This window comes from Panulirus ornatus, chromosome 8 (assembly GCF_036320965.1).
Source record: "Panulirus ornatus isolate Po-2019 chromosome 8, ASM3632096v1, whole genome shotgun sequence".
Taxonomy (NCBI): Eukaryota; Metazoa; Arthropoda; class Malacostraca; order Decapoda; family Palinuridae; genus Panulirus; species Panulirus ornatus.
In genome coordinates this window covers 3,812,256-3,826,126 of record NC_092231.1, presented here as the reverse complement: position 1 = coordinate 3,826,126, position 13,871 = coordinate 3,812,256, and the positions used below count along the sequence as shown (strand labels likewise).

Genomic DNA, 13,871 nt, shown 5'->3' with positions numbered 1-13,871 from the left:
GTCTAGTAGGGGTAGCGGGTGATGGAGGTGAATCTGTTGCTAATTGCTGATTAAATGGCTCTGGTGGCTGATTTGAGTAAGAAACTGCAGAGATTGGTCTCTTGAGTTTGGAAGTTTTGGAGAGGAGAAAGATGAGAGTTAATGTGAATAAAAGTTTAGCAGGGGAGAGAGAGACAAGTAATTTGCAGTTTCAGTTTAATTAGAGAGAACCTGCAAAAAGAAGAATGTTTTAGACACCTGAAAGTGGACATGGTGGCTGATAGAAACATGGTAGCTGAAGTAAACGATAAGGTGGGTTAGGGGATAAAGTCAAAGATGCCTAAAGGAGGAGTTTGGAAAGAAATCAGTGTCTGTGAAGGCAGAGATGGGTATGTTTGATGGTATAGTAGTTTTAGGTATGAGGGAGCCAGATATGAAAAGTGAGAAAGAGGGAGGATGTGTAGGAAAGAAATATTTGGGGACAACAAACTGCATGGTTTGAAGAGTGTATATGAAGTATTAGTGATGCATTATTTAAATGCAAAGGTGAATATTGTGGCAGTTGAGGATATAATTGGTGTGCATGGGATATTCAGTGTTGTTAATGGAATTGGTGAAAAGCTTGTTGATTTGTGTGCTGAGAAAAGACTTGTTGTTGGTAATACCTGGTTTAAAAAGAGAGATAAACAATTATATGTATGTGAGTAGGAGAGATTGTCAAAGGGCTTTATTAGATTATATATTAATTGATAGGCATCTGAAAGAGAGACTTTTGGATATGAATGTGCTGAGAGGGACAGCAGGTAGGATATCTGATTACTATCTTTTGGAGGAGAAGGTGAAAATTTGTAGAGGTTTTCAAAAGAGAGGAGACAGTGAAGATTTGTAGAGGTTTTCAAAAGAGAGGAGACAGTGAAGATTTGTAGAGGTTTTCAAAAGAGAGGAGACACTGTTAGGGAGAAGGAAGTAGTAGGAGTACACATACACATATACATAAATTCACAGGCATATACATATATACACATTTACATATTCATGTTTGCTTGCATTCATCCATTCCTAACAGCACCATGCCCCCACAGGAAATAGCATTGCCACCCCCTGGGCCAGCAAGGTAGCACCAGGAAACAGATGAAGGGAGGCCACTTCCACTCACTCATTCTCTAACTGTGATGTGTAATACACCCAACCACAGCTCACTATCCACATCCAGGCCCCACAGATCTTTCCATGGTTTACCCCAGACGTTTCACATGCCCTAGTTTGGTCCATTGATGGAACGTCAACCCCAGTACACCAGATCGCCTCTCACCCTCCTGCATATTCAGGTTCTAATCGCTCAAAATCTTTTTACTCCTTCCTTCCTCCTCCAATTTAGTCTCCTGCTTCTCCTTGTTCCCTCCACATCTGACATGTATATCATCTTTGTCAACCTATCCTCACTCATTCTCTCCATATGTCCAAACCATTTCAAGACACCCTCTTCTGCTCTCTCAACCATACTCTTTTTATTTCCACACCTCTCTCTTGCCCTTTTATGACTTACTCGATCAAACCACCTCACACCTTATATTGTCCTCAAACATTTCATTTCCAGCACATCTGCCCTCCTCCATACAGCCATATCTATAGCCCATGTCTTGCAACCATATGATATTGTTGGGACTATTATTCCTTTAAACATTCCCGTTTTGCTCTCTGAGGAAGTGTTCTCTCTTTTCACACATTTTTCATCACCCCCAGAACCTTCTCCCCTACCCCACCCCATGACTCGCTTCTGCTTCCATGGTTTCATTCATTGCTAAGTCCATTCCCAAATATCTAAAACTTTTAATTTCCTCCAGTTTTTCTCCATTCAGACTTACATCCCAAGTATCTTATCTGTCACCCCTACAGAACTAATAAACTTGCTCTTATTCACATTTACTTTCAACTTTTTTCTTTTACCCACTTTTCCAAACTCGGTCACCAACTTCTGCAGTTTCTCACTCAAATCAGCTACTAGTGCTATATCATCAGCAAACAGCAACCGACTCTCTTCCCAGGCCCCCTCATCCCCAACAGATTGCATACTCACCTGTCTCAAAAACTCTTGCATTTACCTCCCCAACCATCCCTTCCATAAACAAATTAAATAACCTTGGGGACATCACACACCCCAGCTGCAAACTGACCCTCATTGGGAGTCAGTCACTCTCCACTCTTCCTATTTGTACACATGCCTGACACCCTTGATATAAACTTCTCACTGCTTCTAGCAGCTTACCTCCCACACCATATATTCGTAATAATTTCCATAAAGCATCCCTATCAACTTTATCATGTGCCTTCTCCAGATCCATAAATGCCACATATGAATCCATTTATTTTTTAAGTATTTCTCACACACATTCTTCAAATCAAACACCTGATCCACACATCCTCTACAAATTCTGAAACCACACTGCTCCTCCCCAATCTGGTGCCCTGTACATGCCTTCAATCAATACCCTTCCATACAATTTTCCAGCTATACTCAACAAACTTATACCTCTTTAGTGTGAACACTCATTTTTATCCCCTTTACCTTTGTACAGTGGCACTATACATGCATTCCTCCAATCCTCCAGCACTTCACCATGATCCATACATACAATGAATATCCTTAGCAACCAATCAACAATGCAGTCACCCCTTTTCTTAATAGATTCAGCTGCAATGCCATCTACCCCCACAACCTTGCCGGATTTCATCTTCTGCAAGGCTTTCACTACCTCTTCTCTTTCACCGAACCTCCCTCCATGACTCTCTCGTTTTGCACACTGCTCTGACCAAAACATACTACATCTGCCACTCTATCATCAAACACATTCAACAGTCCTTCAAATTACTCACTCCACTGTCTCACTCTGTCACAAAATGTTATCACTTCCCCCCTTGCCCACTTTACAGATGTTCCCATTTGTTCTATTATCTTCCGCACTTTATTTACCTCCTTCCAAAACATCTTTTTATTTTCCCTGAAGTTTAATGATATTCTCTCACCCCAACTCTCATTTGCCCTCGTTTTCCAACCCCAGCACCTTCCTCTTGACCTCCTGCTTCTTTTTCAAATACATCTTCCAGTCATTGGCACTCCTTCCTTGTAAGTACCGAACAAACACCTCTCTTTTCTCTTTCACTGGCAACTTTACTTCCTCATCCCACCACTCACTCCCCTTTGTAATCTTCTCACCTTCAACTTTCTCATGCCTCATGTATCTCTTGCACATGCCATCACTGCTTTCCTAAATGCATCCCATTCCTTACCCACTCCCCTCACTTCATTTGCTTTCACCTTTTGCCATTCTACATTCAATCTCTCCTGAGCTTTCCTACTCTCATCACTCTCTTCTCCTCGACTTTGTCTCCTTTTTTTTGAAAACCTCTGCTAATCTTCACCTTTGCCTCCACAAGATAATGATCAGACATCCCACCAGCTGCCCCTCTCAGCACATATACATCCAAAAGTCTCTCTGTTACATGCCTATCAGTTAGTATGTAATATAATAATGCCCTTTGACCATCTCTCTACTCACATATATATACTTGTGTATATCTCTTTTTAAACCAGGTATTCCCAGTCATCAGTCTTTTTTCAGCACGCAACTCCACAAGCTCTTCACCATTTCCATTCACAACAATGAATATTGCATGTGCACCAATGATACTTTCAATTGCCACATTACTCTCCTTTGCATTCAAATCACCCAACACTAATACCTGGTCTTGCACACCAAAACTGCTGATGCACTCACTCAGCTGCCCCCAAAACACTTGTCTCTTATGATCTTTTTTCTCATGACCAGATGCATAAGCACCAATAATCACCCATCTCTTGCCATCCACTTAAAGTTTTACCCAAATCAGTCTGGAATTTACTTCCTTACACTCTGTTGCAAACTCCCACAACTGCTTCAGTAGTAGTTCTACTTCTTTCTTAGCTCTTGTCCTTTCACCAACCCCTGACTTAACTCCCAAGACCTTTCCAAACCATTCTTCCCCTTTACCCTTAAGCTTCATTTCACTCAGAGCTGGAACATCCAAGTTTCTTTCCTCAAACACATCCACACACTCACACACACACCTTTATATTCTTGGCCAAGAATCCTGTCTTTGGGTCTCCTTCAACACTCAGGATGCAGGTCAGATCCACTAGATGATATCAAATATCAAGAAGTGTGATGATGTATGTGCTTGTGTGCCATTCTGTGTTTTAGATCTTATGTGCTCTTTAGTGTTGTATGTTTGATATTCTGGTTGTAGTTTATATTTCTCATAAGTAATTGATAATATTTTATTTGTTTCAGCTGAGTCTGTTTTTGTGTAGTATTGTTTTAAAGAATATTATGTGATTATTTTGACTCATTGGTAGGTTCAGCAGGAGATCGGATACTGTCCACAGTTTGATGCTCTACATGATCACATGACAGGAAGAGAGACACTCCGCATGTTTGCACGACTCCGTGGAGTTCCAGAACGACATATTGATGAAATGATTATCAGTCTTGCAAAGCAACTTCTTGTTGCACAACACTTAGATAATCTGATTGGAAATTACAGGTAAGTTTTGATGATAGTATTTGGCATCACACAAAAGTAATTATTACAGTGTTTGAACTGAATTTTGATGTATGGTAAATATTGGGAAACAAGATTTTTCTTCAGACATATATAGAACTTGGTGATTGGAGACTTGCCTTAGAGACAGAGTTAATTGGTGTTATTTTTTTTTTCACACTTGCTCATTGTTTTATGAAGTAACTTAATCAAATGAACAACAGCCCCATCATCTCATGCTGACTCTTTGTATCTATATACATTGCTTCTAAACTAGATCCCACCATCCACAGCCATACACCACATACAATTCTGTGGTTCCCTTTGCTTCATTTGCTGTTGTTCATCCTATTGATACACATTGCCCCCTTTATACCACATCACTCCAGTTCATTCTCTTCTGTACATGCTTCTTACCTTCCTGAATGTTCAGCCCATAACTCTAAGCCTCTTTCACTCTAACTTTCTATCTCTTTCTTGGTTTCTACTTCCCTCATCCTCCCTATACTTCTGATATAATCCCTTTAGTGTGTATTTCCTTGCTCATTGTTATTTCAGCACACCCTGGTCAGCTCTCTGAATGAGACCACCTTTCCTACCACAACATGCACTTAGAGCCATTTCTTACTTAACCTACTTCACTCCACACAGTGCTTTCATACATCTAATTTCCAACATATCCATCTTCTTCCATTCTTTTACATTCAGGGCCCAATACTGTTAAGACTACTGTACAGTACCTTCAGACATACCAATTCTTGCCCCAATGAATGCCAACCTCTCCTTTCACACACTCCTCAGTGGACCCAAGACCTTAGCCCTCTCTCCCACCTTGGGACTCATTCTAGCTCCGATGGTTTAATATGCTGTTGTGTCTACTCTCAGATACCAAAATCTCTCTACTTGCCCCACGTTTCTCCCTTTCAAACTCATTTTCAAACCATTTTGTGTTAGCTTCCTGTTACACTCCATTACCTTATTTTAGTTCGCATTAATTCTCAGCCTCTTTGCACACAGTCTCCCAAACTCAGACATCAGCTCTGGGGGTTTCTCTCTTAAGTCTGTCACTGGAGCTGCATCATCTACAAACAGTAGTTGACCCACTTCCCAGGTCCTCCCACCCTTTGCTCCATCATCAGCAGCTAGTAGACCTGTCTTTCTCTCCAAGACCCATGCACCTATCCCTCACCATCTCATCCATAAACAGATTAAACGGCCATGGTGACATCACACACCAGTGATGCAAACCCGCCTTCACTTGGAGCCACTCACCCTATTTCCATCCTACTTGCACACATGCCTTACTCTCCATATAAAGATTTCCATCTGTATTTAGTAGTATTCCTGCCTTACTATATACAGAATTTGTAATACTCGACATCTCTGTCAACTCTGTCATACACTTTTTTAATTTCCATAAATGCCACAGACAAATCCATCTCTTTCTCCTGGTATTTCTCAAGCTGATGAGTATTTCTCAAACACCTGGTCCACTCTTCCTATACTATTCCTGAAGCTACATTGATCCATCCCAATCTGATGCTTATACATGCTACTGCTCTTCCACGCACCTTACCAGGTATATTTCACAGAATTATGGCTCTGTAATTCGAGCAGTCACTTGTGGCTCCCTTGCCTTTATAAAGGGCATATAGATTATAGGAGCTCACTGATCAGTAATTTGAGCAGTTTGACCTTTATTATCTTTTTGCCTTCTAGGTTTATAATTGTGCTTGCCTGTTTACTCCTTACATTTTAAGGAATGCAATATCAGATAAAGTAGCAAGATTTTATGCACAGACCCTGCCTGTTGAAGAAATTGATGAACTGTATATTGAAAGTGAACAGAGATTCTAGCATTGGCATTGATTATGAAAATGAACAGCAAATTCCACATGTTACAGTGATGGCATTCAGATGAGGAACAGCCCAGAATTCAATGCTGTGCATTTATAAGAATTATAGAGGATGTATCATCTGCTTTTGAACTTTTCATTTCCTAAAAAATTTTCAACATCATTTTGGAAATGACAAACAAAGAAGCAAGCTGAGCTTAGAAGACAAATCACCAGTCACATTGAAGTGAAGGTTTGCTGTGGACTGTAACTTCATGCTTGTCTTAATAACTCTCATAGTGAATCTTTTAAAACCTTATGGGATGACGAGTAAGGATGCCTCATATTTTGTGCACCATTTTCATTGGAATGTTTGTCATAAGTTTTTAGGATACATTAGTTTTGATGACAAAGAGACTGAAATCTAAGCTGATGCCCATGATAAACTTGCTCTTGTCAGAGATGTTTGGAATACATGGAATGAAAGTCGTCAGTTGATGTATAACATAATAGCAACTGTTAGTTTGGATGAACAATATGTTCCATTCAAAGAGAGGTGTACCAGCAAACAACTCCTTGGTCAACAACTTTCCATCACGCAACTTCTAACCAGGCAACTCTCTATCAACAATTTCCCAAAAGTCCGTTTTACGCCAGAAGTGTCTCACCTCTAATCTTGACCTTTAAGAGTGTGACCCAGGAGGTGAGTCGTAGCACATGATGCATACCCTCTAAATCAGATAGATAAAGAAGAAAGATATAGGCAGCAGGTGATGCAGAGAGCATTTTTGTGTGTTATGCAGATATCTATAATTGTTGCAGAGCTGCAGCATTGAAATGTAAACAAAGGCAAGTGTGTTATGTTATGACTTACAGAGGTTAACCTTTTGCTCTGTGTCAGAGCAGTATAGTGCACATCTCAGCTGATGATGCTTATGTTCTGTGGATGTTGTCTAACACAGATTGGAATGAAATTGGAAAATCCAAGTGCCACTTATTTCTACCAAAACGTTTATTAAAACTGATTGTACTTGTATTAGCATTGCAACATGAATTATCATGAACTACAAATACTAATCAGTTCATTCAAGATGCCATAATCTAGGAAGATGATAATGCTCCTCAGAAACAAGAGAGGCCTTTAAAAACAGATGTTTTGTGCAGGTGATTATAAAATTTCAGCAGTCTGCTGTATTTGCCAAAAGCTTGTGAGAAAATGGTATGGTATGGAGATATTCCATTGCAGTTTATGCATCTGAAGTCTAAGCTCTTAACAAGGTTGAATGGAAGGGATAGGTTAAGTGTTGGATCTGAATTGCAATTTCTTCCTCGCCCTAGACCCAGGATGTAGAAAGTAAAAGATGTACATTACATTATTTATCTAAGAGCAGTCAGCTACTATATTTGGGTCACATTTGCCAAGAACTGACTACAAGTTTGAATGATTTAGCAGGGTATGAAGATTAGTGTTTATTTAACAGATGGTCATATTTTGGTGGTAAAACATCAAAAAGTACTTCAATTACTCAAAACCCATAATATGTTTCTGGTATTGTAAGGGTTTAGCATTAAAGTAATACAATATCAAATATAAGTGAATGCATTTTCATAGTAATATCTATGGAAATGATTGATATACAGAGTATGAAGTGTAGTGTGTTTCATACTTTTTCTTAACCCATAACCACTTTCTATCCTGTGGTCACAAAATGTACATAAAAAATGTTAGTTGGCCAACTCTGAACTTGAAAATGATACAATAGCATCAAACAGAAAATTGAAATAAACTAGTTACATGAATCAGTATTGGCACTGATATGAAAATTACAGACTAGAAGAAAACAGGAAACTTACATAACAAATATATATTGGACAAAACTGTTTGGAAAACCAGTGAAAAATTCTTGAAAATCTGTAGATGGTATTCAACTTTCAAATGGCTCTTAATTATTATCATGCATTATTTAGTCTTGACTGAAGTGTTAGGACTGTTGCAGCTGTAAATTCACAGAATGACTTTGAAAGTAAGTTTGATTCTTGTATATACTGTTAGCTTTTTATTTTGATGTGATGGAGTATTTTCAGGGCTGAGTTCTGTTCTTGTCACCATATATATTTCAGTTAGGAATGATATGTAATATGATAGTCATTTTCATTTTAAGTAATGATTTTATTATGTATTGCATTTTTCATCAGTGGAGGAAACAAACGCAAACTTAGCACAGGAGTGGCTCTAGTGGGTGATCCCCCTCTGGTGCTCCTTGATGAACCATCATCAGGAATGGATCCCGTAGCACGGAGATTACTCTGGGATGTACTGACATCAGTTCGTGATGCTGGTAGAAGCATTATTCTTACATCTCACAGGTAATAATCATTTATATATCCCTGTCAATGGATTGAACCAGGGCATGTGAAGCGTCTGGGGTAAACCAGGGAAAGTTCTGTGGGGCCTGGATGTGGAAAGGGAGCTGTGGTATCGGTGCATTATAACATGACAGCTAGAGACTGAGTGTGAACGAATGGGGCCTTTGTTGTCTTTCCCTAGCACTACCTCGCACACATGAGGGGGGAGGGAGTTGTTATTACATGTGTGGCGAGGTGGCGATGGGAATGAATAAAGGCAGACAGTATGAATTATGTACACGTGTATATATGTATATGTCTGTGTGTGTATATACATGTATACGTTGAGATGTATAGGTATGTATATTTGCGTGTGTGGACGTGTATGTATATACATGTGTATATGGGTGGGTTGGGCCATTCTTTCATCTGTTTCCTTGCGCTACCTCGCTAATGTGGGAGACAGTGACAAAGCAAAATAAGAATAATATCCCTGGGGTGAGGATATTCCCTCAAAGGCCCTGTCCTCCGTTCTTAACGCTACCTCGCTAACGTGGGAAATGGCGAATAGTATGAAAGAAAGAAAGAAGCTATATAGTAATAAGATTTCTGCCTGTTTATGATACCCAGTTCATTCCATTATTCCCACCTATTGCAGTATTACCTAATATGCATTATGCTTTTTCCTCTTTTGTTGGAGGCCCCAGTCATGGACAGAAGTCCACATCAAGGCTGGGCCTTAATTGAAATAGAGAGTTGTGAAAGGGACAGAGAAGAGACAAGGAAAAGTATTTATGAATTTTAGAGGAAGCAAAAGACTTGTCTTTCATAATGTGCAAGGTCATAGTTACTGGGAAAGACATAGGAAGTTAGATTTCCTATAATGTATTCTCATTTTATCATGCCTCTGTCTAGTCTCATTATATTCAATTCTTCCATGGACACAAAGCAATATCACAAGCTTTCTTTATGTTGTATACCTTTTTCATTTTCCCTTACCTTTTGCTCTTCCTTCAATATTATAGCATAACTGTGTCTTATGGCTGCTCACATTTTAATATCCATTCCTCCTTTTTATATGTGATGAAGAATCCAGTCATTGACAAAAGTCCATATTAATACTGATAGATAAATGATGGATTTCAGTTGTTCCTACTACAACATTCCCCTAGAATGACAGATTGCCAGGGACATAACTCAGTCATTCTGCAGTGTCCCCCTGCATATGTCAGAACTTGATGTAAGGTTATAGTTGGCCTCTTCATTGGCCATTCTCAGAAACATTTTGTTCAAGAAAAAGAAAGCCAGCTTCGGTGCAGCCAGCATTCCTCTGCCCGGGCAATTTTGGTACCTGGTACGAGCATTACCTGCAGGGGATGCCAAAGTAAGGATAATTTCCTCATCTTTGGTAATATGTATCCACTGAAGCCCTTTATTCCAGTATGAAGCCACTTATATTCACCTGAGGCCACCAATGGTGTAAAGGGATGGAAAAGTAATAAAGAAGCGGAAAAATAATCTAAGAGTTGTAGAGAAACTGGAAAGCATGCATTTTACGATGAGACAAATCACAAAGTAAGGAAAAACATGAAAAGGTAAAAGGTAAAGAGCTCCAATGCTTAGTGGTTTAGGTAGAGATAGTGCAACAGCCCATTCATGATCTGGCATTGGCCTCACAATAATCAGTACAGTAAGCATTACCAGCTGTAGTATTGATAGTTTCCACAAAAAAGATTTGTTGGTGATCACTTATTCAAACTTTTCTTCAGCTGCCACATTGTAGAAAAGATTTTGATATGTGGCTAGAACTAAGTATATTCATATCATGAAAAAAATTTTCAGCAAGTTATATAAAGTCTTTCTGCAGCAAGTCTTAATTGTTTTCCCTTCCCAGAAATACTGAATATGGATTCTTCCTACTAAGATACTGTATGTTAATCCTTGGCAGCACATCAGCTGTGACATACGTCATATGAGGCAAAATCTCTGCCTACTTTATTTGATTAAGTGCCAAGAGTCGCATTCATAAACCAAGTCACATAGCCCAGTAGGAATCCTCACTACTCATGCATTATTTAGACCCTCAGTGGCTCCTATGTCAGCATGGAAGACTTACAGGCATCTCTGTCTCTTAATGACTCGATATTGTACAATTTTCCCACAGTGCAAGTGGTGCATGAGGAAAGTCTGATGCAAAGGAGTGTTTTTGAAGCATAAACTTTTTATTAATTCTTTGATAAACTTACTTCTCTCTTAATGTCATTAACTCACTTTTTTTATTCCTTTGATATCCTAATTGTAATGGACATCATTTGTTGGTACTTCTACTTCCCATGGTAGTACAAGTGGTGTGTGAGGTGAAAGAGAAAGAAAATTGCTAGCGAAGCATAAACTTCATAGTGTAATACTCTATATGGGTCAGTTACTCATCTTTTCTGTTTGGATATTCCAACAACAACATTCATGCATTGTCTGTAAAAGACAAGATTTCTTCTCCATTAAATGTTCCTTTCTCCTCCCTTGCTGTGTACTGCCTGGTCCTATCACTCTTTTCACTACCCTACAATGCACCAAGTCACTCAAGGAGACATTCACTTCAGCACTACACCACATGAAAACAATGATGGATAAAGGATTTAATTTTCATTTTTCATACTTCATCTTTATCTTTGATTTTGAAAGATATATGTTTTTCAAGTCTTCTTTTTCCTTGTGTTTTTTTCCCACACAATGATTATCAGGTTTACTCATAGCCACATTGTAAGTACTAGAATCTCCCATTGTTACCTAATCATGTTCATTACAGATTTCTGTTTACTGGTTATGTGGTCATTTGTCTACCTCTGGTGTCTATGCATGGGGCATGTGAAATATTCCTACGGTTATTTTCATTATTGTTTTCCACAGAAATGGAATTGGTATTATTATCTACAGTTATTACTTTTATCTTTTGGGAAATGAGATATGGAACTGTGTGTGTGAAAGAAACATAGGTGTCAGCATTCTGCCTATCCTGTCATCAGAACTCAACATCATGAGACCTTGATATTACACCTTTAGGGGTTGAACTGAAGGGGGAGTCCATCTTTTCTTGAACTTACCCCACTCACATGGGAAATTGCAAGCATGTATGTATGTACGCATGTATGTTTGATGTCCTTATGGGTGTTTAATTTGTTTATGGATAGGGTGATTAGGAAGGTAAATGCAAGAGTTTTAGAGAGAGGGGCAAGTATGCAGTCTGTTGGGGATGGCAGGGCCTGGGAAGTGTCAGTTGTTGTTCACAAATGATACAGCGCTGGTGGCTGATTCAAGTGAGAAACTGTAGAAGTTGGTGACAGACTATGGAAAAGTGTGTGAAAGGAGAAAGTTGAGAGTGAATGTGAATAAGAGCAAGGTTATTAGGTTCTGTTGGGTTCAGAAACAAGTAAGTAGAGATGTAAGTTTGAAGGGATAGAAATTGGAGGAAGTGAGGTGGTTTAGATATCTGGGAGTGGACTTAGCAGTAAATGGAACCATGAAAGCAGAAGTGAGTCACAGGGTAGGGGGTAGGCAGAGGTTCAGGAAGCGATGAAGAATGTGTGGAAAGAGAGAATGTTATCTTGGAAAGCAAAAATGGGTATGTTTGAAGGAATAGTGGTTCCAGCAGTATTATATGGTTGCAAGGCATGGGCTATAGATAGGGTTGTATGGAGGAGGGTGGATGAGTTGGAAATGAAATGCTTTAGGATAAGATGTGGTGTGAGGTGGTTTGATCGAGTAATCAATGAAAGGGTAACAGAGATATGTGGAAGTAGAAAGAGTGAGGTTGAGATAGCAGAAGAGGGTGTGTTTGAAATGATTTGGACATATTAAGAGAATGAATGAGGAAAGGTTGACAAAGAGGATATGTGTGTCAGAGGTGGAGGGAACAAGTAGAAGCAGGAGACCAAATTGGAGGTGGAAGGATGGAGTGAAAAAGATTTTGAGCAGTTGGGGCCTGAACATACAGGAGGGTGAAAGGTGTGCAAGGAATAGAGCTGGAAACTGACATTCACTGAGAACCAATCACTTTCCTGTATTCCTACTCGTACACATGCCTTACATCCTTGGTAAAAACTTTTCACTACTTGTAGCAACTTACCTCCCATACCATATACTCTTAAAACCTCAGTTGCCCATGCTGTCTTGGGGTAAAAATAAAATCTGGATTTTGAAAGTTGCCAGTTTTTGGAATGCTTGATTTGAGATATTCAACTTTTCTCCTTTAGTGATGCAATAGTGCATTGGTGAAATAAGCTAAAGAAAATAGTGGTGAGTGTGGAAAATATATTGAAATCCAAGGGACTGTGTGATAGAAAAAAGATTGAGAAATGATTCAAAACTGGCAAAATTCCCTTCCCTTATAACAAGTAGGTAATCACTAATTTGATCATTGAATATCGAAAATCATTATTTGTCTTTTATAGATTATATGTAGAATTGATTTATATACTCAAAGAATAGATTTGCATTGTTTTTGTGTTCATGCTTCATGATTGAAAGGGATTATTTTACTAACTGATATATGCATCTTACAGTATGGAGGAATGTGAAGCTCTCTGTACACGACTGGCCATTATGGTCAATGGAAAATTCTGCTGTATAGGATCTCCACAACACTTAAAGAGCAAGTTTAGTGAAGGCTACTCTGTTATAATTAGGTAAGTCCTGTTTAAATTTTTCACCATGTTGGTAGCAAGAAGGGTAAAGTACAACTAATTGATAACTCATACTTTCTTAAGTTTTGCTGGGAAATCTTTGTAGTAGTAACATCCATGAAATGGGATTTTGCCTCCGTAGTTCACATTACCAGTAATCCAGGCATTCCATTTTGTGGGAAAGTTCTTCCTTCCCTCTTGCCACATGTATGAGGTGACAAAATAATTTTTTTTTTTTTTTTTTTTTTTTTTTTTTTTTTTTTTTTGCCGCTGTCTCCTGCGTTTGCGAGGTAGCGCAAGGAAACAGACGAAAGAAATGGCCCAACCCCCCCCATACACATGCCTTGATTCAACCCACTGACAGCACGTCAACCCCGGTATACCACATCGCTCCAATTCACTCTATTCTTTGCCCTCCTTTCACCCTCCTGCATGTTCAGGCCCCGATCACACA

At 39.1% G+C, this 13,871-nt stretch overlaps 1 protein-coding gene across 1 annotated transcript in view; it reads left to right on the top strand.

The window, feature by feature from the left end:
• The window catches only part of Abca3 (ATP binding cassette subfamily A member 3), a 201,783-nt gene that overhangs the window by 169,206 nt on the left and 18,706 nt on the right, over positions 1-13,871 (top strand). The window contains exons 32-34 of the mRNA XM_071663978.1: positions 4,373-4,560; positions 8,589-8,759; positions 13,298-13,420. Of these exons, the coding sequence (XP_071520079.1) occupies positions 4,373-4,560; positions 8,589-8,759; positions 13,298-13,420 (482 nt within the window). The remainder of the gene's footprint in view (positions 1-4,372; positions 4,561-8,588; positions 8,760-13,297; positions 13,421-13,871) is intronic.